Consider the following 26,832-nt stretch of genomic DNA (forward strand, 5'->3'; position numbering starts at 1 on the left):
CATTTTTTATTCACAATGTAAAATTGCATATTTGTGATATATAGGCTATACTTTTTTTTATTTTTTATAATTTGTCATTTGTAATTTTTCCAATTTTTCCGACCTGGTTCATGTTCAAACTACCCTGAAGGGGGTTGATATAACCTGGAAAAAATGGTGGCACGTAAACGACCATGTGGTTTATATTTAATATATCATTGGTTCGTACAAGATTTTGTCTTACTAGCCTTTTACTAGTTAGTTTTTAGCCAACTGTGTATCATTTCCAATGATCAAAAAAGATTCTACAACCCTCATTCACTCGATGTTGCGCACGTGCCTGAGCGTCATCCGTGGTCATGCGACCCTTATGCGAAATGCACTTAGGAAAATGTAGTTTTGTTACCGATATTGCTTCCTCAAGCTCCCTCCGATTGTAGATTAATCAAAACCAAAAGTCCCACAAGGCAATGCGAAACACTACTGCTCGCATATGACTTCCTGTCTACTTTGAGATGCAGAATTTTAGACATTCTTCGATTGTCAAACATAGGAGCAGAGTAGTTTACTGGAAACAGGCGGTGTGATGAAAAGTATAGCGCTGATAAAAAATAAACGGAGTCTTCATGCTTACAAAATGGGACGAAAGAGTATTTTCAATCGCTAGCATCCTTTAGCTAATTTCCTCGGTTACCCTGGCGTTTGGAGACCCCTGGTCGCTAGAAGCTAGCCACCCTGCAGTAGCTAGCTAGCGCGTAAGCTAATTTGAAGTGCAGTTGATGCTTTAAAAGTGATTTTGTAGAAGAACCATATGAATTCCATTTCGGGAGTGGTGGTGGAGCTTATCGTTTCAGAAGAGAGTTATCACGAAGCTGGCCATTTCTTGGAGCGATGGAGGAAGTTGACAGAATTTTGATTCATTCGCTCAGGCAGGTTGGCACGTAAGTAACTTGATGTTAACTGAGATTGTTTTTTAAGGCTGGCTGTGCTCTTTCTTGTGAGCAAAACCACCTTCTGACAGTTTTTTTCACGGGACAACCCTCGAAAAACTTGCACAGCCTTTCTACCACCTATGGCACTGCACTTTTTACTGGCTGATTGTTTTACAGGTGTTCAACATTTTACAGTGCTGGCCTAACCTAGGTAGCAAAATGTCACTCCGATCTAAGTGTAACTTAGCTTATGAAGTTGTTGTGAATGATTGGGTCATTTCAAGCAATACGTTTCTATATTGCAGGGAAATTCGACCTCAGAGATGTGTTGTGCATTAAATTGCCCATTTGCATGCCATGAGACCTGGCATATACACAGTTGTAGGTTTTTCATGCTTCAGTTGTCTGTCCTACTGCTTGGTGTGCATGCTGTCAGCCTTATCCTTTGAAATAAAACATTGTCTACAGGGTCAGCATTGCCTGTAGTGGCAATAATGTAGGCCAACATAAAGTTTGCCCTAAGAGACTCCTGACTGGTAGCAAATGCATAAACTTGTATGTTGTTAATATCTTTCTCTTGAAATGTCACTTTTAAAAGTAGTCTGTAACTCTCTTCATAGGGATGTGGGAGAGGATGTGGAGAGTGTAAAGCAGTTCACCAGCGAGCTGATCGTGGAAGCTGTGGTGCGATGCTTGCGTGTCATCGACGCTGCGCTGGGCAGCGGCCTCTCCCATCTGCTGCCCCCTGGGATGTCTGCCCGCTTCCGTCTGGGCATGAGTCTAGCCCAGGCCTGTCAGGTATCCCACAGAGCTGGGGTGGGTTGGTCTGTGGGGTGTGATCGATGGCAGCATGAGTTATGTGCATTCATGTTGTTTCATGAATGTGAATTGGTACTCGCATTTGTCTTTGGTCACCTGCTTGAAGTGCTTTTCAAAAACAGACTGTAGTTAAAATAGAACCAGCATGAACTGCTACTGGGACATGGGAATAATCATTGCATTTTTGCCCTAAATACATATCTATGCACAGCTTTGTTCACCTACAGTAAGGCAATACTGTGAAGCAGGAACCATTTGCATGGGGTTATAATATGCATGTGTGAATCAATTATTACACTGTTTTTATACTTGTCAGTTGAACTGTGGCTCTAACAAACTTGTGTGAATGTGAAGCATGAGGCCATACAAAACAGATAATTTGCAAGGGGGATTTAGCTATACTAAAAGCAGTGCTTGGTAGATACATCAAACTTAATTCAGAGACAGTTCACAACTGCATTGGTTTTGCAGTTTGCTTTGCTGCTGGTATGTTCATAAAGAGTTGTGTCTTACGGGTTGCAATTTAGAAGTCCTCAAAGTGTAGTCAGATTGTGTAACATTAAGCATTTTTTGCTCTTTGGTTTAACTACCTTTCAACTGGGAAAAAGCAGCTAATTGCCTACACTAAGGAAAAGCAGTTCAGTGTTTGTTTTAAAGCAGTTAGCCTCCCAATACAGTATATACTGAATGGGTTATTTATAGTTACAGTGCCACTTTAAAGTATGTGAACCCCTTGACCACTTAGGAGTTTTCTGTTGTTTTACCATGATTTTTCATTTTTTTCATCACCAATTTTCCATAGAAGGAATGTCAGGTTTATGTTTATCATTTGCATGTACTTTTTTTAGAGGGAATTGTTTGAGTAGCCAAAAGACTACATGAAACATGGAATTAGTCCATTTCAAAAGTAAGTGAACCCCCAGCTGAATTGGTAAAGTCAAGCAGGTAACAGATTCAGTGAAACTTATTTGGGTGCTTAATTAGTCAATTAAGCAAACCGATCATCTGAGACATCCTTAGGGAAAGGTTTGGGCAACACAGATTAAAAGAGAGAGGAAACCAACCAAACTACTGTAGTGCCAAGGTGTACCTACACAGATCAACAATGCCGAAAGGAAATGAGATATCCGAGAACATCAGGAAGAAGGTTCTGACAGCCCATCAGTCTTGGGAAAGCTATAAGACCATCTCCAAAAGATTCCAGCTCCATCCATCCATCCAAGACAAATAATTTAGAAATGGAGGGCATTCAACATGACCGCATCTCTGTCTAGAAGTGGACGCCCATCAAAACCATCACCAAGAAGCATCAGAAGAAGAATAAATCAGGTAAAAGTCAACCCACACATCACCTCTAAAGAGTTTCAGACCTCTCTGGCAGCATCTGGAGTAAATGTACATGGGTCTACAATCAGACGAAAATTGAATAGACATGACTTTCATGATCGGGTTGCCAGAAGGAAGCCTCTGCTCTCAAGAAAGAACAAAACTGCCAGTTTCAACTTTGCCCGAGAGCACTTGGATAAACCAAAGGCCTTCTGGAAGTCCCTTCTTTGGACAGATGAGTCCGAGATAGAATTATTTTGTCACGATCAAAACCAACAATTTTCGTCTGATTGTAGACCCATGTACATTTACCCCAGATGCTGCCAGAGAGGTCCGAAACTCTTTAGAGGTTATGTGTGGGTTGACTTTTACCTGATTTATTCTTCTTCTGGTGCTTCTTGGTGATGGTCTTGATGGGCGTCCACTTCTAGGCAGAGATACGGTCATGTTGAATGCCCTCCATTTCAAAATTATTTGTCTTGGATGGATGGATGGAGCTGGAATCTTTTGGAGATGGTCTTATAGCTTTCCCAAGACTGATGGGCTGTCAGAACCTTCTTCCTGATGTTCTCGGATATCTTGTTTCCTTTCTGCATTGTTGATCTGTGTGGGTACACCTTGGCACTACAGTAGTTTGGTTGGTTTCCTCTCTCTTTTAATCTGTGTTGCCCAAACCTTTCCTTAAGGATGTCTCAGATGATCGGTTTGCTCAATTGACCCAAATAAGTTTCACTGAATCTGTTACCTGCTTGACTTTATCAATTCAGCTGGGGGTTCACTTACTTTTGAAATGGACTAATTCCATGTTTCATGTAGTTTTTCGGCTACTCAAACAATTTCCTCTTAACAAGTACATGCAAATGATAAACATAAACCTGACATTTCATCTATGGAAAATTGGTGATAAAAAAATGAAAAATCATGGTAAAACAACAGAAAACGCTTAAGTGCTCAAGGGGTTCACATACTTTCAAGTAGCACTGTATCTTATAATGCATAGTGTTTTTACAATCTTTTGAATGGGAGTTGAGCAGCACAACCATGGAAGCCAATAGTAACTACTAGATTGAAAGGGGTATGTAAGGAGAATACTTCAAACCACACAGTCCTTTAACAGAATTGCTGCTGGTACACTTTAAACATCATATTGGTTTGTGTCTTGTCCAGGACCTGGGCTATAAGGGGGAGATTGGCTACCAGACGTTCCTCTACAGCAATGAACCAGAGATCCGGTCCTTGCTTATGTTCCTTGTGGAGAAGCTTCCTAGAGAAAGTGCAGAGGCCTCCGATCAGCCTGCAGGTAAAATACAGAATGGACAGACCTTTCCTCTCTATGGTATTTCACAACCTCAGGAAATGTGTTTCCTAAATCCTGCATGAATACATAAAGTGATTTTTGTTGTTGTATATGTGCTTAGTCATGGATGACGTCACCTTTCTTTGCCTCTCCTTGTCTTTGAACTGTGTAGGTAAGTCAGTGCTCTTGCAGAAGGCCATTGCTGATCAGATCAAAGCGCAGCTGGCTGTGCCATGGCTCCCCCCTACCTGTCGACTGCCTCTCCAGCGCAAAACACAGGTACGCTAGTCACTACTAGGAAAGATCAGACAATGCACAACACAATACCTCTTTACGTTTCCCACCATCTTCTTTCTTAAACTGTGTTCATTCTTCTACACATTCAGGTATTTTTAGGGGTCTTTTTGCCTCATAATGTCTTGTTTGTTACGGTTTAACATTTAATGCATATTAATTACTTTGATTATCAGTGATATTTGTCCACCAGTGACAAACATTAAAAAGTTATGGTAGTTTTAGTAATGGTTAGTATATATATCTTTGTCTGCTGTCGCTCACCCGCCAGTGCCATCACTTCTCTGTGTCTGACGTGTTTTTGGCTTTGCTGTGATTTCAGAGCCGGGGTCCATGTCACAGGTTTTCCTCACAGCCTCTGAGTGTACCTTATTCTCTCAAAGTACCACAGAACAAGCAGCCCAAAGGTGCGTTGCATTTTGTTCCTGAGTGCGACAGCACTCATTTGCAGTTTTGCCTCAGGTGTTGCATGTTATGCAATTAATATCACAAGTTTGATCTTGTCCTCAGAATTCAGAGATGTTTGTGTTTGGGTGTGATTGTGTGTGTGTGTCTGTGTGTCTGTGTGTGTGTCTGTGTGCGCATACACATACACATCTGCATGACCACCTGCCAGAGGTCAAGGAGTACTACAGGGACTTTTTGCCAGTGGTGACTGCCCAGCCTTCCAAGCGTATCTCAGTGCCTGCCTCCCTGTTGGAGCACCATGCCTCCGAGCTCAGTGCCGCCCAGGAGTGGGAGTCGGAGTGGAACAGCCAAGGCCTCTTGTCCCGACTCACACCCAAGGTTAGTGCCCTTCCCTGAAGGTAGTTTGGGGTCTGGTAGGGCTGGGCAGTATATCGAATTAATTCAGTTTATTCAAGTTTTAGTTTTTCAACAATGTGAAAAATGCCGCAACATCGCAATAGTCGCAAGATGAGTGTTTCCTCTGCTGTCGCTCAAACACCGGTGGCAGCACTTATCTGGAGTGACAACAGAGTTACGACAATAACGGTAGACAAAGTTTCTTCCTGTTACGTCAATCACATGGGTCTGTCGTTGAATGGATTCTTCATAGGACATGTTAGAGCAGTTGCCTGATTTCAATGTTGTGAGCTATTGATTTACGTGATTAAATAATGTTTCCCATTACCATTATGACATATAATTTAGAAAAGCGATGATTGTAACATCTTGAAGGCTATGTTAAGGTTTGGCAGTGCAGTCAAAATCAATACTGAAACCATCTTTATGACTGTTCACAATGGAGATTGTATTCTTTGACATGTGATGGCACAGTATTTATGGTCAGATAGTGCCATTGCTACCTACTGACCTTGGTGAAAGGCCCCACATTGCCCTAGTTACTGGGGAACGTCGTATAGTTTTAATAAAGAAAACTATTATTGAATCATGTTCATGTAGACAGAAAAAAAGAGAATGGTTCATAACGATTTTCTGCCAAATCGCAGAGCCCTAGGGTATAGCGAGGTGAAAGTGACTTTTGTCAGCAGTGTTGCTGCCAATGAGTCTGAACTGGTTGTACTCTTTTCTTTTAAGGGGAAAAAAATTGAATCTCTGGTATCTGACACATTATTTGTGGGACATAATATTGTGGTGATGGGTTTGTAATGGTTGAAGATTTAAATTTACAGTCTTTAATTATAATCCATTACACTTTTTGTCAAATTCAGCTACATTTTCCTCACGTTCCTCTAGCTGTCAGCCTAATGTGTGCACTCATGAGGAAAAAAGCCTCTAGTGTAGAGCTCAAGTATCAACAAACCTTTTGCCAGGATTTAGGACTGTACTTTCAGCACATTCCCAGCAGATTGACATAAATTATTTGGTGATTGTAGAAATGTCATAAAATACACAGGAGAACATGATCGTGCTTGTTGGACTACTTGATATCTTGATATAGTATTCCAGGAACCTCTGCATATCTTGGTGGTGACAATTGTCTAAGCCAATGGCTAAATAAAGCTTGGAACCTGGATGGTTGAGTGTTGGCACCAGTGTGCTTTGGCTCTCTGAAACAGGGCTGACATTCACTGCATGGGTCAGTTTGACCTCGAAGGTAAATGAGAGGAATTTCAGGTCAGCTGGAAAGTGAAATATGGCATTCGACCATACTGGCATTACCTCAGTCTGGTGTGATGGAGACTTGTCATTTTCATTTTTACTTTCTACTACTGCATACTGTTTAGCTTGGTCTGTTTATATTCTCACACAATCAGCATACACACATACAGAGTGAGAAGCTGGGAAGTGAGCAATCGCAAGTTTGGTGTGAAATTCAACATGGGACGTGAGGTGCTCAGAGGTGAAAAGCTTTTCAAAAAGTTCATGTCAGGGAATATTTTGTTGACAGGACCCTCCCTTGCAATACATTGTGGGCAGATTGGCATGCCTATGCACACATACATATGGGGCTGTTTCAGGGTAGTGACAGACGGTATGACATGTATTTAGAGCTGCTAAAAATGTGATGGTCTAATCTAAAACTAAAGAAAGTTTTGTAAGCTATTTTAGTATTTGGCTCAAAATAGTCAAAAAAAATCTATCATTTGAATTGTCTCCTTTAGGAAGTGTCATAAGTGTACTTGTACATTGCAGACTTTATGGGGCTCATTCACATTTGCTCAATCACCTTTGTTTGTGCTGTTAACAAACACATAGCCTAACAAGTAGAAAAATGGTTTGTGAAAAGAACTGCGATAGCATGTGAAATGTAGCGTGCTTCCTCAAAAGTCTCATGTCATGCTGTCCCCTGACCTTTCACAGAAGCTCCTGTGTCAGACCCAGGGGAGAGTTAGACTGACACCATGACCTGAATGTCTCTTTGTTGTCCTTTTCTGATGGACCATCAATTCACAGTCAAAAAGCAGAGGAGTGGGCTAGCCTCTTTTAAAAAATAAATAAAAAATTTAAACATGAAAATCACGCTGAGTGGTTGGGAAGTTAATTCAGTTTTGTATTATGGGGCTGCAGTGACAGAAGTTGCAAATCATTACATATTGCGTAGTTGCCAAAAAAATCACATGAACCTTTGTTTTTGGAGCAACAGTTTTCCAGTGAAAGCTCAGATGAAGTAATGTTCCATTTCTCTCCAAATCATATCTTATAGTAAGAGTGCGCTTGTGAAGCATTCCCAAAACAGCTCTCCCTCAATGGAATATGAATGCTTAAATACAATCTGCAAGGAAATCCTAATAGTTTCGGACAATTCTCAAACTCCCTGTGTTAAGAAAGCAGCTAAAATGATAATGCTTAAAAGCAGGCTTTCAGGATTTCAGGTCAGTCCGGTCCAATCTCCTTCTTTGCAGTGTGTCATACAGGCTTTGATGTCTTCTCTCCTTCCATCTGTAGGAATATCGCTCTAGGAAGCGATCCCGTCTGCAGCGGCGGATTGAGGAGCAGCTCCAAGCGGCCGCACATCCGCGACCCGACTCCCAGGGTGCTCAGCGGTCGACCTCTGACCTCGCTGAGCTGCTGCAGTCGTTTGGCGGGGCAGCAGCGGGAGGAGACGTTCTCAATAAGGGCACGCGCTTCACCCACACGGAGAAATTCACCTTCACACAGGTACGCATGAAACACAACAGTTCAGACTGGAGTCTGTTTCTCAATGAAAGTCCAAGTATTGGTTTCATTTCATAATAGTAGAACAAGTGCATCCTACATGGATCGTGGTAGCGATGGAGTTAATTGGAGGGCAGTAATTCATTTGTGCCTCATCGGAAGGCCAGTACTGTGGCTATCAAACTTTTCATCCAAGCATATCCTACCAATGTCAACTCCCCCCTCACTTTGCCCTGCTGTGATCTCCATGTTTGTGGTCTGATCTTCTAGCTGATCCAGTCTTTTTCCATATCACTTGGACCAACCAAAATAACATTGCAAGACCACTATGGTCAGAGTTAATGTGGTTTTGGCAATGGCAGGGCTGAAAGAAATGACAAATTGACCTTCTTGCGGATGTATTTTAGGACAGAAACTTTTGCACTTCTGCCTCTGTGTTTCCCACGAACCTAGAGCTTATGCACGCACACACACTCTCACTCACTCACTTTCTCTCTCTCTCTGGGAGCAGGCAAAAGCTGAAAAGCAGACATCTGAAGAGCTAATACATGTGCAACACATTATTCAGCTTTGAGCAAGGTCCACACATTTCGATTGAACATCTGCTCCACTTCTTAGCTGCCTTTATTTAATGGCAAACTGTATGTGTTAGACTACACCTCCATCTGAGGATTAATGCGTTCTACATGCAGATGTCAGTTCATTCATTTCCATCAATTCAATGACAAACCACCACACTACTGTTTCCATCTACCTAAAGAATGTCACTCGGTGGTCATTCCTTACAGAAGCAGTCTTTCATGTTCTCCACTAGACTACAATTATTCCACTCTCACAAACAGTAAACATCAACCAGACTGCTTCAAAAAGGAGAGGTATCCTTCTAATTGTGAATAGTACCCTCATTAGGTCTAGGGGAAGAAGAGGCCCTTGCACAATGCACAACCTTTGTTTGTTTGTTGTCAGATAGACCAAGAGAGGCCCAAGAGTCTTTCTGTAAATGCAGACAAAGACTACATTGTCAGTTTGGAAAATTGTCAAGGATATAAAGGCAGGAAGGATGATTTTTTTTTTCTCTGTATCAGTCACATTGTCTTGTTCTACTGTTTGAGTTAAAAAAAGGCAACACATCCCTATACAGTTTAGTTCCAGTCCTGTTTAAATGAGTTTCCATAGCATTCTCAGCATGTCGAAGGGATAGCCATAATAGCCATAGCAAAGCTGAAGTCAAAGTGGAAGTGACACTCTGCCATGATTCTCACACACACACATACGATCGGTTCAGCTGTATTACTGAATTATGACCGGATCTTTATGTTGATATCCCTGATGTGGCTATCAGGGGAAGTATAAGCAATTGCTTTCTAGGGTGCTCGCTAGAATTAATCTGGTCAAGTCTTTGATGAAACGGGTTGAACTCTGTAAACTTCATGGAATGATTGTGTTCCATTTAGGACATTATGATGTGTTTTTTTGCCTATTGCTCCGACTTTGAATTTACAAAGACTCAATTTTCCAATGCAAACTTTACCAAGAATGCAGAATGACTGTAGGCCTTTAGTTAGTATGCTGTTCAAGGATAGCCCAGAATAGATACCTCTGCAAGGAGAGCACAACAAGTACTGACAAGAAATGTAGCCTCACTGTACTGTAACTTGGCTTCAGTGATGTATTTGAAGATGCCAACAGTAATCTCACGTCATTGCTGTTGTAATAATGCCCCCTTCCACCCTTCCAGGAGCCAGAGAAGAGTGCCCAGCAGATGGCAGCAGCGGTCAGCTCCTTGCCCAGCTCGCACCAGTCGGAGGAGGACCTGCGGGTGCAGCAGCAGGAGGAGATCTCCACCCTACAGCAGCAGCTGCACCAGCTCTCCGTCCAGATGGAGGAAGTGGGCGGTGACATGAGGCAGTTAACCACGTCCATCAATCAGGTGCCTTGAGTGTGTGATCGCAGAAGCGTGGATTTGGATTGTCATTCAACTGATCCATGCACGCAAAACGGCTTTAGATTACCATACAAGATGGTGTTCCTCACTAACTGACTAGATAACGTGTGTGTGTGTGTGTGTGTGTGTGTGTGTGTGTGTGTGTGTGTGTGTGTGTGTGTGTGTGTGTGTGTGTGTGTGTGTGTGTGTGTGTTTCAGGTGTCAGAAGAGCTGAAAGAACTAGAGAAGAGCAAAGCTGAGAAGGAAGAATCAATCAAAGTGAAGAAACAGTCGATTGATCTCTTGCCAGAGGGTCAGTGCAATCTAGACAAGTTGCAGGTTGGTGCTCTCTGGATTCTCACCATAATACTAATGGAATGGAATTAGGTGATTTTGTTTGTCTTCAAATATGTACAGAACATACATGACCTGTTATTTCTTGACCATGTGTATGTGTTTATTTCTGCCAGAACCTTGTGGAGGCTAGTGTTAAGAGGCTGGACAGTCTCAAGGCCCAGTGGGAAAAGCACAAAGCCCCCCTCCTCGAGGAACAGCACAGGCTGAAGGAGCTCTGCAGCAATCAAGAGGTACCGCCAACACCCACACCACCCAGATTTTGGAATTATCGAGTTCTGGGCCCGTACTCTCAAAGCATATTATATCACACTAAAAGTTAGACACCTAAATCCGATTCGCTAAACTGTTGAGACCAACTTTAACTTAACTCCTAAGTTAGGAGAAAGCTCCATTGCTATGGCTCATACAAGCTTTATTTCAAAGACCTCCTTGATTGGTTGATGAGTGACATGAAATAATAACAGACTACTCAAACACAAAGTATTTTTGCAGTTTTGAAAATGCATCTGTACTGTAACGTTTGTGTACACAGAACGAAGTTTCATTTTACAATCACATGTTAGTCCATTACATTTCAGCACTGAGTAGGTTGGTTGACCTTATTTAAACATTTGTAAATATGGGCCCTGGTCTTCAAAATGGAACCTCCGGCATGTTTGTTCTCCATCTATGCATTGAGTAGCTGATTGCTTCCACAAATATGAGGAATGAGTGTTCATATTTGACTATGATAACTTCTATTAGCAATGTAAGCAATGCTTGCTTACCTTTGCCAGTGTCCGTGACTGTAGTCCTGCCCTCCCTCTTTGTATGATTGGAAAAATAATTGACTGGCTGGAATACCAGTCTTTTACCAGTCTCCTGACTTTTTAATAAAGTTGGAATGTGTTGAAATTGTAGTTGTGATTTATAGGGCATCTATTGAAGTTTTTTTTTTAATATACAGTGCCACTTGAAAGTATGTAAACCCCTTGAGCACTTTAGAGTTTTCTGTTGTTTTACCATGATTTTTCATTTTTTTCATCACCAATTTTCCATAGATGAAATGTCAGGTTTATGTTTATCATTCGCATGTACTTGTTTAGAGGGAATTGTTTCAGTAGCCAAAAAAATACATGAAACATGGAATTAGTGTATTCGCAAAAGTAAGTGAACCCTCAGCTGCATTGGTAAAGTCAAGCAGGTAACAGATTCGGTGAAACATATTTGGGTGCTTAATTAGTCAAAAGATTCCAGCTCCAGCTATATATGTATATAAACATATATTGTAAAAAGCAGCATTCCCCAATCTTGCCTACAGCGTTTTGATTTTGAGGCAAATGGTAGCTGCATGTGCACAGATGTGTTCATCTTTGCTTCACATGACCCAACTTATGTCAACTTTTCATCTGTCAGGTTGAAACTTCTAGAATGTTGGATGAAATCAAGGAGCTTCATGACAAAATTCGTCAGTCTGCAGAGGAGGCAAAGAAGAAGGAGGCACTTTACAAACAGTTGGTGAGGAATACATTTTTTATTTTTACATCAAGTTAAACTTATAAAATGTTATTACAAACGAAGGTAGACTCTCTACACATAAATCATGTTTAAATGTTACTTCTACTTTCAGTTAACAGAGTTTGAAAAATTGCCAAAAGATGTCTCGAGGTCCGCATACACTATGAGAATTCTGGAGATTGTCGGCAACATTAAGAAACAAAAAGAGGAGATCACTAAGGTACACTCTGTGAATTATTCATGGTGATGGTTACCAAATGGCCATTATGTTTTCTAATGAAATAGATGAAAAAGTCCTGTTTGGTAGGGAGTGTGCAATTGGGCTAGTAGAGCAAGTGAAGGGATAGACAGTGGGTTGCCAAGATGGGGATCTTCCCAAATAGTGAGCCCGCATCGATGTATAAAAACTGTGTTTATAACTCATTTACAATGGTTTATTAATGACTTACAAAGGGTTTACAACCTAATTAATAACCTATTTATAAACCATTTATAGACGATTTACAATGGAGTCTTATTGTAAAGTGGTACCCCTGTTTGTTACAGGAAATTGATTGGTACCTTTGGTTTGTCGTTATAGATTTTGTCAGACACTAAGGAGTTGCAGAAAGAGATTAACAGTCTGACCGGGAAGCTGGACCGCACATTTGCTGTGACTGATGAGTTGGTCTTTAAGGTAGATATCCACTTTCCTTGAGTGTATTGCATTGCATAGTGTCACGTCACTATATTTTTATACTTTACATATTTTTGTTTTTTCCCAAGGATGCTAAGAAAGATGAATCTGTCCGCAAGTCTTACAAATATTTGGCAGCCTTACATGAGGTAAGAGCCTCCCCTTTCCTGTTGAAAATGAACACCCAAAGAGAACTGTTGAAGCTCTTGCTTGTGTCTGACACACTGTCCTTTTTTAATGTCAGAACTGTACACAACTCATCCAGACGATTGAGGACACAGGCACCATCATGAGAGAGATCAGAGATCTGGAGGAACAGGTAGGCACTGCCTAAAATGTGATGGACTACACTCGTCTGGCCATACTAGTGGCCATCCTTGTGCCTTTCACATGTATCTACTTCTGGGGTCAGCCATGGGCATGTGCCTGGGGATGTAGGCGCTGGTTTCTGTAAAGGCTCTTCAGTTCGTATTCATTTTCAGTAGAAGTTCATTAACAATCAAGTACTGGAAGGGAAGAATACCATTAAATAACATTTTTTTATGCATTGGACTTAGACAGCCCACAGGGGGCAGCATTGCTTGGAATTGGAGTTGATCTCACTGCCAGTGAGCTGTGAATGCCAAAAGTTAAAACTGATCCCAGATGTCTAATGCCTTGCTTTTGGCATATCCAGATTGATTTTTGAAAATCTGGACAGCTAAAAAATCGTTACCACAGCAACCTATGCAGATAGGTTCATTGATCCATTTCTGTTCCATTTGAATTTGAATGAAAATGAAGACACCTGCAAGAGGGGTGGTTTTGTCTCCAGTGCACTTTTTTCTGTGTCACCAGCTGAGAACAGGCCTTTTTTCTGTGACTTTATCCGTAAACTGACCTGATTTCAGCCTAGCTTATGTTTTAACATCATCTATGTGTCTACCCCATCGCAGATTGAGACGGAGAACAGCAAGAAGACCATCACCAACCTGGAGAAGATTCTGGAAGACTACAAGGCCATTCGGCAAGAGAACTCCACTCTTGCAGCCAAAATAAAGGAGGCCTGATCTCCTTGGAGACCCACCACAGTGCCCTTTGAGAAGGCTGCCAAACGAAGTAGTGAGACCGCTGCGAGGGCGTGTGCCGCGGGGGGACACCGCCTCGAGAGGAGCGGAGAGGAGAAGAGAAGCATTCACTATCTGCACTTAACCAGCCACCCCTCATCAACCTCATTGCTTCTCCTGTCCAAGCACATACTGTACATACTGTGCTTTTGGCCACAGTTTGTGCATGAAGGAGATTTTTTTTGTACTGAAAGAACTGTTCTTGTTTTTTTGTTATTTTTTTTTTTTTAAGGGCACAAACTTGATCCTGGCGATTTGAATGAGTTGTTTATGACATTGAGTGAAAGACCTGACCGCTTTTACATACATAAAGAACGAACGCTTTTACATCACACGGTAATCATTTGATTGTCAAGATATGTTACGACCATTGATTCCCCCCAATATATCAAATCGGCTCATTAACAGCAAGAATGGAAAAATAAAGAACTAAAACATAAGAGATGCTATAAAACAATATCAGCAGAGTTTGATCAAATTAATAATGATTTAGCTTGATTGCAAAAAATTAAATTAAAAAAATCTTCATGGGGGCCTTTTGTAGGTACTGGTTGAATCTATATGTTTTTGAGTAATTAGCATTTTAACTGTCAACACGCAGAGCTCTCAACTGCCACACAGTCTGCTGACAGTTCTCAATTCCTCAGACTGGAAAGGTACAATGTGAGGACTCATGGTGCAATTAATTCTACGCAGTCTTTGTACTCGGAACTGGTCAAATGCAGAATAGACTAGAGTTTGAATGACTGGGAAAGCTTATTATTCTTGTTTTGTAACCTTCATGTTGATCGACTCTGTCTCCTTCAGTTCAAGGGCCGACTACCAATGGGAAGAACATTCAGGTCGAGACTGTGCCAAGATCCACTTAGTGTAGGCACTTCCAAAATTGTGAAAATGGAAGATAATTCTAGAACTCTGTTTCACTGTTTAATACCAGAAAGCCCATAAAATACACATTTGCTTGTCATCTCCATGTGTCCATCTGATAATTAAACAGTGGCCCAAGCACCAGGAGGCTCAGTGATGTATATTTTCTCCTTGCGAGACAGTTTGTTTCTATATGATTAATATATCACAGCTGTTTGAGGTATGCAAATGTAATTTTTGATAGGTTCAATCAGTTTGTAACTGCACAACATTTACTGATTGATGTCGATATACAGGTAGATTTGAAGGATTTTCAGTTCAACACATTGATGCAATCTATTAGCAGACAATAGTTTTCCTAGAAAAGCCTATTTGATAGGCTAAGGGTTGAAGGAAAAGTAGGACTGAGGCGAGTTGTTTAATATCTACTTTTAAACACAATTCCGAAGGCTGATTGCCTCTGCAATTTTTCAAACATACATATGAAACGAATTGAAATGTAGCAATCAACTGAAATACAATCATATGTGAAATTGTTAGTCTGTAAAAATCGAATTGTGAATGTCATAGTTGGGTTAAAGTGAAACAGTTTAATAGGAGGGTCACTTGAAGCTACTCTTCCGCAGGAGGATCTTCAGCATAGCTGAAAACCAAAAAACACATTTTTGGGAATTAAGAATCTCATTAATGTGAAGTTGGTTACAATGGGTAGACAGAATGGCCTGTCTGTTTGAGCTTCATTTCTATTTTTCATTTCTAATAATGCTGTGCACTGGAGCGTACTTGGAACGATTGATCAGTGCCCCTGAATTTAGCACAGTGTTTGTATCAATTTAATTGAACGGTTTGTGTAAATGAACATGCATAGACTACCAAAACATCCTATGGGTCTCGGTGTGATTTACGAAATCCATCCATTCCCCCCCTCCAGCAAATATTTTGTCTTTTGTCTTATTCCCCCCCTCCAGCAAATACTTTGTCTTTAGCGTTTGTCACGTAGCACATGGAAGCGGTGCATGGGGCTACGCATCGCTCATTGGTCACAGGCAAACGCAACTACATCACTTCCAACTACGATTGGTTAATCCTCGCTCCCTGTTCAGAGCCTCACTCCTTGTCACTATATTGTTTGGACGGGTCAGAGCTCCAGCTTGAGGAAAACCCGGGGGCATCTTTTGGCAAAAGTTTATCTTTGCAGGAGTTCATAAAATGCACGTTTAAACAGTTTCGTTGACAGTCATGTCCTGCCAGAAAATCGGAACGCTCGGCCGTGCATTGTGCAGGAAAGGTCGCAGGACAGCAACGTTGAACGCTTCATCGAAAATTCCTGCATTTGCATGTGCCAGTTTAGCATCAAGTGGCCTGACCCTTAATGGCCAGAAAGACTGCAAAAGTAATACAAGTTGTGACACAGAAGTGAATGGTTCAACGGGCTGCCAGTCAGCGCCTGCTTCCCATAGACATCAAGCTGGAAAGAAGAGAGGCGAGGATTTGCTTTCAAGATCTGGAAGGGCTTTTTCCTCCACAGCCCCTAAAGTTGATTCCAAGACTTATCTTTGGGCAAGATACAATGAAATGAAACGACTTGTTCACGGTACTGTACTTTCCTTCGTTATCATCAAGCAAACAATGGACGCATGAAGCGCCATTATATCCACATTATGCAATGATTTTCACTTGTAAAACTGTTGCATAATGATAGACAGACGCCGTTATCATAGACAAACCCATTGTCCGATGCGAAAACTTTGTATCAAACAGCCTTACCAGAAATATTCTGGTTTTACTCTGAAGGCCTACAGAGTACGGAGCGCCCGAACGATCATGGTGGTGTTTTTCTTGCATTCTCTTGCAATATGTTTGCCTTTCGTCGCAATACTTTTTCATTATTTCGCAATATTTTTGTTCTATCTCGCAATACTTCTGCCTTACTTCACAAAACGTTTGTGTTCTTGAGGTATTGCAAAAGTATTACGAGGGAATGCAAAAGTATTACGATCTAACGCAAAATGCATTGTCTGGGAAACCAAGAGCAGCTCAGAAACAAACACCATATTTTCAGTTTTGTTGTCTAGAAAGAACAAACAAACAAATACACGTATGGCATACATTGAGAATATGAAAATGTAATTCAAATATGACATTAAAACATGTTATACCTTTCATCCACAGATATAATTCCTCCAGGGGTTTGCAATCAGCTTAACCCAGCCACAATTTATGCCAATAATGAAGTTCATCTAGATAAAGTTGATATCTATGGGTTTGATTATGATTACACGCTGGCACTGTACTCCAATGCCCTTGATGCCATGATATACAACAAAGCACGGGACTTCCTCATCGAACACTATAAGGTCTGTTTGTGGTCTTCTTATCTTATTTCTTTGTCTGGGAATTCCCTGCCCCTTCACTGCATTCCATTCTGAGGCAAAATCAATTTGGCCGGAAGAAGTGGGGCGGGACTTCCCAGACTACTTATTTCTCTTATCACAGTGATAAATGTGAAATGTGAATGTGACACTGTGAGTGTTACAAAGCAAACCTGTTCTAACTGGAGAAGAGCATTATTAAACGGTTTTGCATGGGTTCAACAACGTGAAATAATTCGTTCAACAGACCTTGTTAAGAGTTGTGTTGTGTGTAAGAGTTGTGTCCCAACACGGCGTAAACAAACAACAAAATGAACACTTCATTTTTAAGAGCACAAGTTTATTCATCATTTATCACATTTATCAGTGTAACATCCTTAATATCACAGGCTGTTGCCATTGTTGGATTTCCTCTAGACACATTGTAGTGCAAATGTCCACAGAAATCACTACCAAAACACCACAAGTAAATTGATGCAGTTTGTCAGTGAGGGTGATATTAATTTGAGTTTACAGAGCCACTTTGGAACTGACCTGTTAATGTAGGCTATTTATTTCATGTTAACTTTAAGAGACATATCCCAACAGGTGTTAGATAAAGAGCGACATGTTGATTTTTTTTTTATTGACATTGTAATCTTCACAGATACATGAATGCTAAGGGAAGGAATGGAAAAATTAGCAACCTGAGTACAAAGCATTTACTCTGTACCTTCTGATATTGGTCATTCACTAGTGTTAGCAGCTACTTAACCGCACATGCTTGCTCCACAGGATTACACTGTATAGCTGTTTTGCAGTTGTCTATTATAGTGTAACTCAATACGGGCCGATTTTGAATGTTTTTGTAACTTGTTTGCTCTGGAAAAGATGGGAAAACTGTGGCAAAGTTCTCAGTACAAGAGTTTCCCAGCAAGGGAGTTGACTTAAAATGTTCTTGCATGAAAATGGAATGCAGTTCATCTGTGAAATTCACTGGATGTATGTTTTGTTTGTTATTTGATATCTGCTTTAGCATAGTGTAATTACTTTCAAACTATTTGTTTGACTTTATTGTTTTCGTCTCCCGCAGTATCCAGAAGGAATGAACAAGTATGACTACATACCCAATTTTGCAGCTCGGGGGCTGCACTATGACATCCACAAGGTAAAGGGCTGCAGAAGGGCACTTTTCTCCCTGCTGACAACAATCACCATGGCAACTTCACATTATAATAAAATTACATGAAAACTTGAGTTTGAATCAAATTTGTATTTTGCATTGTTAAAAAAAAAATAGAGAATAGAGTGGTTTACTCTGACACAATTAAACAAACAATATTGCAGATGAGCCAATCAAATATCCAATTACTTCATATGTAATATTGTATTTTGATTCATTTTATAGGGACTTCTGATGAAAATAGATGCCTTCCATTATATAGAGTTGGGGACCGTGTATAGGTGAGTTTTTTTATTCTCAGATACCCCTGCACAAGTTTCAGGTGCATTGGTTTATGTGCAACATTTTGCTCAACAACTAAGACACACTTCTTGGATTGTTTGGATAATCAAAGTCTGTTTTTTTGGCAGTGTTTTTGAAGGATATTGCCACATAGGATTTTTTTTTAGTTAAGTGTATGTATATAAAGGTAATCTGACTGTTTGCATCTGTAACTAAACGGAAGCAAGATGTGTGGACTCCTCTTCCGCTGTATATCATGGACTTAAACATTATTAATATCCTCAGGGGTCTGAAGCCTGTCCCTGATGAAGAGGTCATGCAGCTTTACGGAGGCACCAATCATGTCCCTCTTCACCAAGACAGCGGGTTTTATGGGAAGGTGAGTGGAGGATGCCTATTTATTCCAGTCAGAAGCCCCTTGTGTACTCTGAGTCAGGGATGCAGTCAGGTAGGTCCATGTTTTATAGTGCAGTTGAGACCCCTGTAGTCTGCGTCTGTTTTTCTTTTTTCAAATCTACAAGAGATGCAGAGATGCTCGTGAATATCTTCTGTTCTCTTTGTACCTTATCTAATAACCCGTGAAATAATGCCACAGCCAAGGGTCCAGACTCCAATGCAAATACTGCAACCCAGTGAAGTCTGTGTTTGAACACAAGTTAAAGGCTGAATTGATGCATGTTGGCTTTGAGCGGAGGTTTGTTGTGGGTAATGATGCCCTTACATAGAAAGGATACCCGTTCTGCAATAATACATTGTTTTTAAAAGTAAAGTAAAACCCTTAACTTTTTTTTTTACATTTTCTTCTGTTCCAGCCTTTTGCTAAAATTGTTTAAATGACAGAAAATGACACAGTTTTTAACTCAATCACATTGACACTATAAACCCCCAAAAGACCCTTTGCTATGACATTGGGAAATGTATCTTTGAAATGTGTCTACACCTTGATTGAAATCCACCTGTGGTGAATATGATTTGGGAAGGCATACATGTCTATGTAAGGTCTCACAGCTGCAAAAACCAAGCCTTGAGGTCAAAGGAACTACCTGCAGAGCTCAGAGACACGATTGTGTTGAGGCACTGACCTAGGGAAGGCTACAGAAAATGATATGCTTCATTCAGGGTTCCCAAGAGCACCGTGGCCTCCATAATTATTAAGTGTTAGAAGTTTGGAACAACCAGGACTCTTCCTAGAGCTGGCTGCCTGGCCAATCGGAGCAATTGAAGGGCATTTTTAAGAGAGGTGACCAAGAACCCGGTGGTAACTCTAGCTCAGATCCTGTGTGGAAATGGGAGAGACTTCCATCACCTTAACAATCCACTGGTGTGGGCTTTATGCAGAGTGGCAAGACGGAAGCCTATCCTCAGTGATCCTCTCAGAGTTGCAAAAATAAAAAGTCAGACTCTCACATTGAGAAACTCTGATGAAACCAGGATGGAACATTTTGTCCTCAATTCTAAGCGTCACGTCTAGGAAACCAGGCATTGCTCATCACCTGCATAATGCCATTCCAACCGTGACGCATGGTGGTGTCAGCAGCATCAGGCTGCCAATGGTGCTTCGATTAATTATTGAGTAAACGTTCTGCATACTTACGTCAATGTGATATTTCAGTTTTTCCTTGGGTTACATTTTCAAAATTTGTCTAAAATATTGCCATTATGGGGTATTGAATGTTAATTGATGACAGAAAAAAACTAATTTAAACGACTTTCGTGAAAGGCTGCAAAAATACAAAATGTGAAAAAAGTGAAAGATCTGAATATTTTTTTTTAATGTGCTGTAGATCACATTGTGACTTGCAGTATAAAAGGTTTGTCAGCTGGTTTGGTGAATCCACAGCCAGTTTGTTTTCAGACTCGTGTCCTCAACCTGTAATTGAGACTCTTCAGCTCTGTTGTGTGCTTTCTCTCCCAATCTGGCAGGGGCCCAAAATGAAACAATACATGGATGTGTTCTCCATCCCAGAAATGACTCTGCTAGCTGCTGCCAATGACTTCTTCATCTCCAATGACATTGAGTATGACCCTGTACACCTATACAGGGACGTGTCGGTGAGTGCAATCTGTGCCTACTGTGCCTTGTATCTTTGACCCTCATGTCAAAGTTCTGTGGAATTAGAAGAAGCAGCCCATGTAGCTAAGAGTTGAAAAAGTGCATCATTTTGCAAATTGAATACTAATTTCCTAAGTGCTTGAGTACCTGGTGGGGTTTGCGTTCAGATGGGTGTATTGTTTCATTTGAAAAGACCCCTAGATCTACAGATGCTGAGATGCTGTGCTTTAATTTTCCAGTGCCATCCAAAACACACTTACACTAATCAACTCTTCTTCTCTGATCTCAACTCCCTCCAAAACCTGCTTCACCCCCGACTCCAAAAAAAGCATTATGGGAAATGTAGTCAACACTAACAATGAATGATATGTAGAACAATACCTATTTTAAGTTCTTACCTATTTTTAGTTCTTAACATCCCATGGCTAATGAGTTCTCAATGTTAATTTAGAAACTCAAATTGATTTAAGTGCTTGAGTACTCTGTGCAACCTCAACATATTGTACAAACAGTAGTTTACAGGAATGGTGCAATGTATAATACAATAACTTATTTATAACAGCTGTTGTACCATTTACATAAGCTTTGAAGGTGTGGTTTATCTATGACACATAATAATAACATTGTAATTGACCTTGTTTATTTTCATGGACAGTGATCCAATGTAATTTGTTTCCCTTGAGGTCTTAAGTTGTTGACTGCTAAGGCCCTTGTGGTGGAACTTTGTTTGCAAACTTTTTGGTCTGTGTGCCAAGGGGAGGTCCTTCCTTTTGATTCCGATCACCCCGCACCACACACCACAGCGCTGTGAAAAGGAGTAGCTCACTCTGTCAATGACTAACTCCAAATGGCAGCGCTGTTGAGAACCCAATTTAACCGCAGGATCTGGCAGCACCCTTCCTCGGTTCTTACACACTGCCAAGCTGCTTCAGCGTTTGTGAGATTGTAGTGAATTGCAAGTGCTAGAGAGGAAAGTTAGTCACATTTCTCACTTTCCATATTATCATCCTGGTTTCAAATGAGATTTGTTTTGGTTAAAAAATAGGTGAATGTTTCCTTTTATTCTCTTTCTCTTTCTTTCTCTCTCTCTCTCTCTCTCTCTCTCTCTCTCTCTCTCTCTTTCTCTTTCTCTCTCTGTGAAAGGCTTTGGGGTGCAGAGACACATAGCATACAGTGGGCTCGCAGAACTATGCAAATAGGTCCCTAGCGGCCTGCTCTGAGGAGCCTCTGGCAGCAGCTCAAAGCTGCAAGCCTGTTAGTACTCCTTTAGTCCGAGCCAGAGGGAGGGATGGAGAGCATTTTGACCTGTATGCGGAAGGAAGGCCGAGAATGTCATGATCTAATGTGCATTTCTGTGTTGTAAACATTGAAGGGTGAAATGTCTGTTATTTGCAGGAGGCTATTGGAATGGTGTACATCAAGGGGTTCATGTACAAGTGGATAATGCAAGACCTCGGTGAGAGCGGAGTCCTATTTGTTGCACCCACTTCAATGGTACATTCGATCGAAATCTGGAATAACAGTTTTGCGATAGGGAGTTTATACATGTAATATTATGTAATTTTTTGTTCTTCTAACATTGAACACGAAAGATGAACCCAGCTACTAGCTTTCATCATTAACAGGAAAAATTTACCTTTTGCAAAGGACAGTGATTTCTTATGACCTGTATTCAGGGTTAAATAAACCATCCCTTACAGCACCAGTTATCAAGTATCAGTCCAGCTGGGTTTGATATCCTTGTCATAATACATGATGGTGTTGTCATAAGAAATAAGAACCTGTGGAATTAGAAGTGCTGCAGTGACTGATATTGACTTCTTGCAAGACCAAAAGTGTCAGTTTCTGAAACAAAATTGAGGAAGAACCTTATGCAACATTGCCTCACAGGAAATCACGTACTTAGAGCCTTCCATTTCCTTGCAGAGACCACTGTTTACTGTCCATGGGATTTAACTGATTTTATCTTTTAATTATGATGTTAGGCAAACACACCCCTGAGACTCAAGCAGGCCATTTTCCACATTGGTGTGGTCTGAGACATTTTGTCTTATGTGGTTACATACACAGCTGGACATGTAATAGTGCTGACAGTTGAGAACGATGTGTTTCTCCCCAGAGAAGTATATCCTCAGCGGAGATGAGACCTACGCAGTTCTGCACAGTCTGGTGAATCAAGGGAAGAAACTCTTCCTGATCACCAACAGCCCTTTCAGCTTTGTGTGAGTGTACTCAGTACTTAAATAAGTGTTTTAATGCACCACACAACACTTACTAACTTGCGAATGATTTTAATACATAATGCAGTCTGTCCTCCTAAAAAAGGACAAGATATACAGAACTCACTCTTTACAGTATAACTGACCATTCTTCTTTCTTTTACTCCAGTCAAATGAAACTCCCTGTGCACTATTTATTAAATGTCAGCAATATCTTATGGTGGTGAATAATTTGCACATGCATGAAATCTAGGATCCACATTAGACCCGTTGATTTCAGAGGTATGAGATGAGAGGAACTCCTTTGTTTGATATGTTCTCTATTGCCCAATCTGCAGAGATAAGGGCATGACGTACATGGTTGGGAAGGACTGGAGGGACTTCTTTGATGTTGTCATTGTTCAAGCAGACAAACCACACTTTTTTAATGACTGTGTCAAGTGAGTATCACCATGATGTATCAATACCAGGACATTGCACATTGCTCTATTTGTAGCGGTCATCCAACCAAGAATGTTTGAGTTTTTCTCGTTGCTGCCAACTCTCACATGTCACTTTTGGACGGCCAGATATACATTTATCAACCACTTTTTTGCAGACCATTCAGAAGATTAGACAGTAATGGGGACCTTCAGTGGGACAAGATCAGCAGTTTGGAGAAGGGACAAATCTATAAACAGGTAACGCATGAATTCAATTTTTATTTGATGTACTTCTAATGTTGAGCACACACCAGTTTTTTTTTGGCCTTTACACTGACGCTCATTGTTCCAACAGTGCATAGCCCATGTCAATATGAGAAATACTGCTACCTATCAAATGTTGTCATAACCTTTCAGTGTTAGTGATCCAGTTCAACTCAGCCTTTATCCCAGTTTTCATTCTTTTAACATTGATTTGCTGTGAAAATAACACAAACACAGGCCAGCCAACCATTTCCCCTAGGCAAAAGCAGCAGCAAGAGGCATTGACTTTGGTCTCTTTTTAATGTGGAAAATAAATGTGTGTCAGCCTAGTTCTATTGAGTCCGGTGACAAAAGAAAACCAATTTGTGCCAGGCACTGTGGAGAGAACTATTGCTCTTAGACTTGACTGTTTAAGTTCATGCCCTTCGAAAAACAAAACTGTAGCCAGAGATGGAAACGTCTTCATCGTCAGATGCAAACTAATTAATCTTACCCTCCAAAACAAATAATTCACACAGTTACCTACAGGAATGTCTGTGTTCAATGAAAACCTTCAACCAACATCCTCTCTGGGGCCTGTGCCCTCTTTCTCTTCACTTCATAAGCTTGGCATTTGCAGTCACTCCCACTCCTCTAAACTCTGTGCTGGGCATCGACTATTTGTCCATTTGTCACAGGGCAATCCAGTAAAAGTCTGTCGCTTCCATTCACAGAGATTGTTGTTAAGCAAGTCAGTGAGCTATGCCATTTAGATAACAAGATTAACAGACTTTTCATGGTACCTTCTGCACAACTGTTTCTGTAAATGAATTCCCCTCTGTTTTAATCTCACCATTATCAGGACGGGGGAAAAAGTATGTCCGTTAATCTAAAAGCTTTTTTTGCATGCCTCTTGTTTCAGGGAAACATTGTTGACTTTCTGAAGCTAACAGGTTGGCGGGGTTCCAAAGTGCTCTATTTTGGAGACCATCTCTACAGTGACTTGGCCGTGAGTCATTCTCATATCTGCTTACGTTGAGTGTGACCAGGGCCTGTTTTTCCAACATGTCCCCATGTGTTTCCCAGCTGTCAGATTCTCACTCTTAACTGTTTAAAACTTACATTGAAAAAATAAGGTTTAATCCCCAAACACTGCCATCGTGTTCTCAAGCATTAATGCACAAACATAACTGAATACTGAACACTGAGAAGTCTAGTGGGTTTTCATGCATGTCTGAAGTGTCCCACCAATTAAACAAACTGCCAACTCTGAGTAACTTGCCTCCTTCAGACTAGATCCTTGTTGGCCTGGAACTAATGAAAAGCAATTCCAACTCGTAAGCTTGGTCATTCCAATGCTCTTCAATGGTTTCTTTCAGGACCTAATGCTTCGCCACGGCTGGAGGACTGGGGCCATCGTGCCTGAGCTGGAGGTGGAGACCAGGGTGGTGAATACAGAGCAGTATGCCCAGAGTCTGACCTGGCTGCAGGCTCTCACAGGCCTACTGGAACGCTTACAGGTCAGTGTTAAGCCTATGCAAGCCTTGGAGGGTGGATCAAGTTTTTACATGAGCTGTGATTTACATCCAGTTTTAGTTGCCTGGCTCATAGCCTGGTAAAACCACACCCAAATTCACGTTCTTCTTACTCCAGCTTCAATTTTTCGATTGTTTGCAAGCATTGCTACTACTGTTTGTAACTCTTTGTCTAGGTCTAGCACAACCGCTATTGTTGTAACTGCATTTCAGACAGATGCTTCATTTCAACGTCATTGCAAACAGCGGTTCCAAACTATAATCCCATTGAAAACTGGTCTGGAAACAACATGCAAGCAGAGCCAGGCTAATGGAAGAAGCTCTACATTAAAAACAAACTGATCAGGACGACCTCACCCTGCTTGTTCCTATTGGCCTGCTCAGATAATTTTTCACAGAAATACTTGCTTTATGATTTTGTCCAGTCATAGTTTAACTCATGTTAAAGAGTTTGCTCAACATATTTTACAGATTAGTATTTGAACAATTTCATGAAAAGCTGTAATATGCAGGTTCATTCTTAAAATATAAAAATGGAAAATACCAGTACGAAATACCAAGGTAACTTACACATCTCACATATACAAAAATGTCAATGTGACAAATCTTAATCACATTTCTAACCCCAGTGCTGCACATACGTATGTTGTGGTTAGAAAAGATATTCCCAGTAGGTGTTGCATGTCAGGGCAGATTCATTTTTTACTGCTACGCTTACAAAATTTGGCCTGATGCAGTAATATTGTCAGGCTGAATGCAAAGCCTTATTAAAAATGCTCAACTTTTCATGAGGTTTTTGTCTAGTCATAGATTCTTTACACAAATTAAACCTCAAATGTGTTTCTCATCAGTTGTGGTCATTGTTATGATAGGCAAACAGCCTGGTCAAGCAATGTTTTCTTGGTGAATTATCTAGTGTCTTGCTGCTACATTTACCACTTTTCAACATAACTATTCACAGTAAATGCACATGTATCTGGTAACATAGTTAAGGTAACAAGGATGAAAGAGAATAATCAAATACCATTGTAAATCCTCTTGCACAGATGCACAAAGAGCCGGAGTCTAAGAAGGTTCTACAAGACTGGCTGAAGGAAAGGGAAGAGCTGAGGTGAGTCAGGCTTGACTGGAGAAGTGGAGTTGGTCTCTTTTTCCAGCTAATGAAAAGACAAAAAAGATTTAGTTTACAGCTTAGATTAGGTCTTAAAATCCACCATCAAACCATTTCAGGCTATCAAACAGGTCTGGAAGAGGTGCTGTTTAATTGGAGCTGGAAAGATTATTTTGATTACATTTTTCATTTTGATTGTGTTGGGTCATTTTATTTATGGATAAAAGGGAATTATTTGAATGCCTCTTATATGTCCCAGTAGTGAATAATGGGTGAGAAATAGCTTGCTGTCGTCATCTCATCTGAGTTTTCCATTGTTGTGTGCCTCCTAACAGAGCTGTCACAAAGAATCTGTTCAACCCTCAATTTGGGAGCATTTTCCGTACATGCCACAACCCCACCTATTTCTCCAGGCGTCTGTGTCGCTTCTCTGACCTCTACATGGCTTCCATCAGCTGCCTGCTGAACTACGATCTCTCCTACACCTTCTACCCACGTCGCACACCACTACAACACGAGGCTCCTCTGTGGATGGACCAACTCTGCACTGGCTGCATGAAGACGCCATTCTTGGAAGAGATGGCCCACATCCGTTGACTTCAGTCATAGACTCCTTTCTAATTCCATCGCTTTGGTGGCGTAGAAGACCTGAAATAGTTTCAAGGTGAGTGCTGAACCCGAATGTGTTTGCAGCAACAGGACACGTGCAAAGTTTTTCAGGAGGAAGAAAGCTGTGCAAACGTGGCAGCCTGGGTGGGTTATGGCTGTTCAAACTGTGGTGCCATCTTCTGGACAAAC

The 26,832-nt window shown here is 40.9% G+C and overlaps 2 protein-coding genes across 2 annotated transcripts; both read left to right on the plus strand.

Moving 5' to 3' along the window:
• The first annotated feature begins 537 nt into the window (after window positions 1-537).
• ccdc22 (CCC complex scaffolding subunit CCDC22) lies at window positions 538-14,777 on the plus strand. The gene is made up of 16 exons (XM_080854530.1): window positions 538-920; window positions 1,532-1,709; window positions 4,224-4,356; window positions 4,526-4,632; window positions 4,970-5,054; window positions 5,264-5,433; window positions 7,999-8,211; window positions 9,947-10,138; window positions 10,352-10,471; window positions 10,603-10,719; window positions 11,885-11,986; window positions 12,099-12,206; window positions 12,567-12,662; window positions 12,752-12,811; window positions 12,907-12,981; window positions 13,598-14,777. Exons 1-16 carry the CDS (start codon window positions 871-873, stop codon window positions 13,709-13,711), a joined length of 1,920 nt encoding a protein of 639 aa, XP_080710656.1. The 5' UTR covers window positions 538-870; the 3' UTR covers window positions 13,712-14,777.
• Window positions 14,778-15,874: 1,097 nt separating this feature from the next.
• nt5dc2 (5'-nucleotidase domain containing 2) lies at window positions 15,875-26,631 on the plus strand (the record flags this gene model as incomplete). The annotated part of the gene is made up of 14 exons (XM_080853392.1): window positions 15,875-16,229; window positions 16,808-16,992; window positions 18,080-18,154; window positions 18,395-18,450; window positions 18,737-18,830; window positions 20,375-20,503; window positions 21,900-21,960; window positions 22,624-22,726; window positions 23,062-23,163; window positions 23,322-23,403; window positions 24,311-24,397; window positions 24,768-24,908; window positions 25,970-26,034; window positions 26,370-26,631. The coding sequence occupies 14 exons, from the start codon at window positions 15,875-15,877 to the stop codon at window positions 26,629-26,631; spliced, it is 1,797 nt and encodes a 598-aa protein (XP_080709518.1).
• Between the last annotated feature and the right edge of the window lie 201 nt (window positions 26,632-26,832).

Source organism: Sprattus sprattus (assembly GCF_963457725.1).
Source record: "Sprattus sprattus genome assembly, chromosome: 16".
NCBI lineage: Eukaryota > Metazoa > Chordata > Actinopteri > Clupeiformes > Clupeidae > Sprattus > Sprattus sprattus.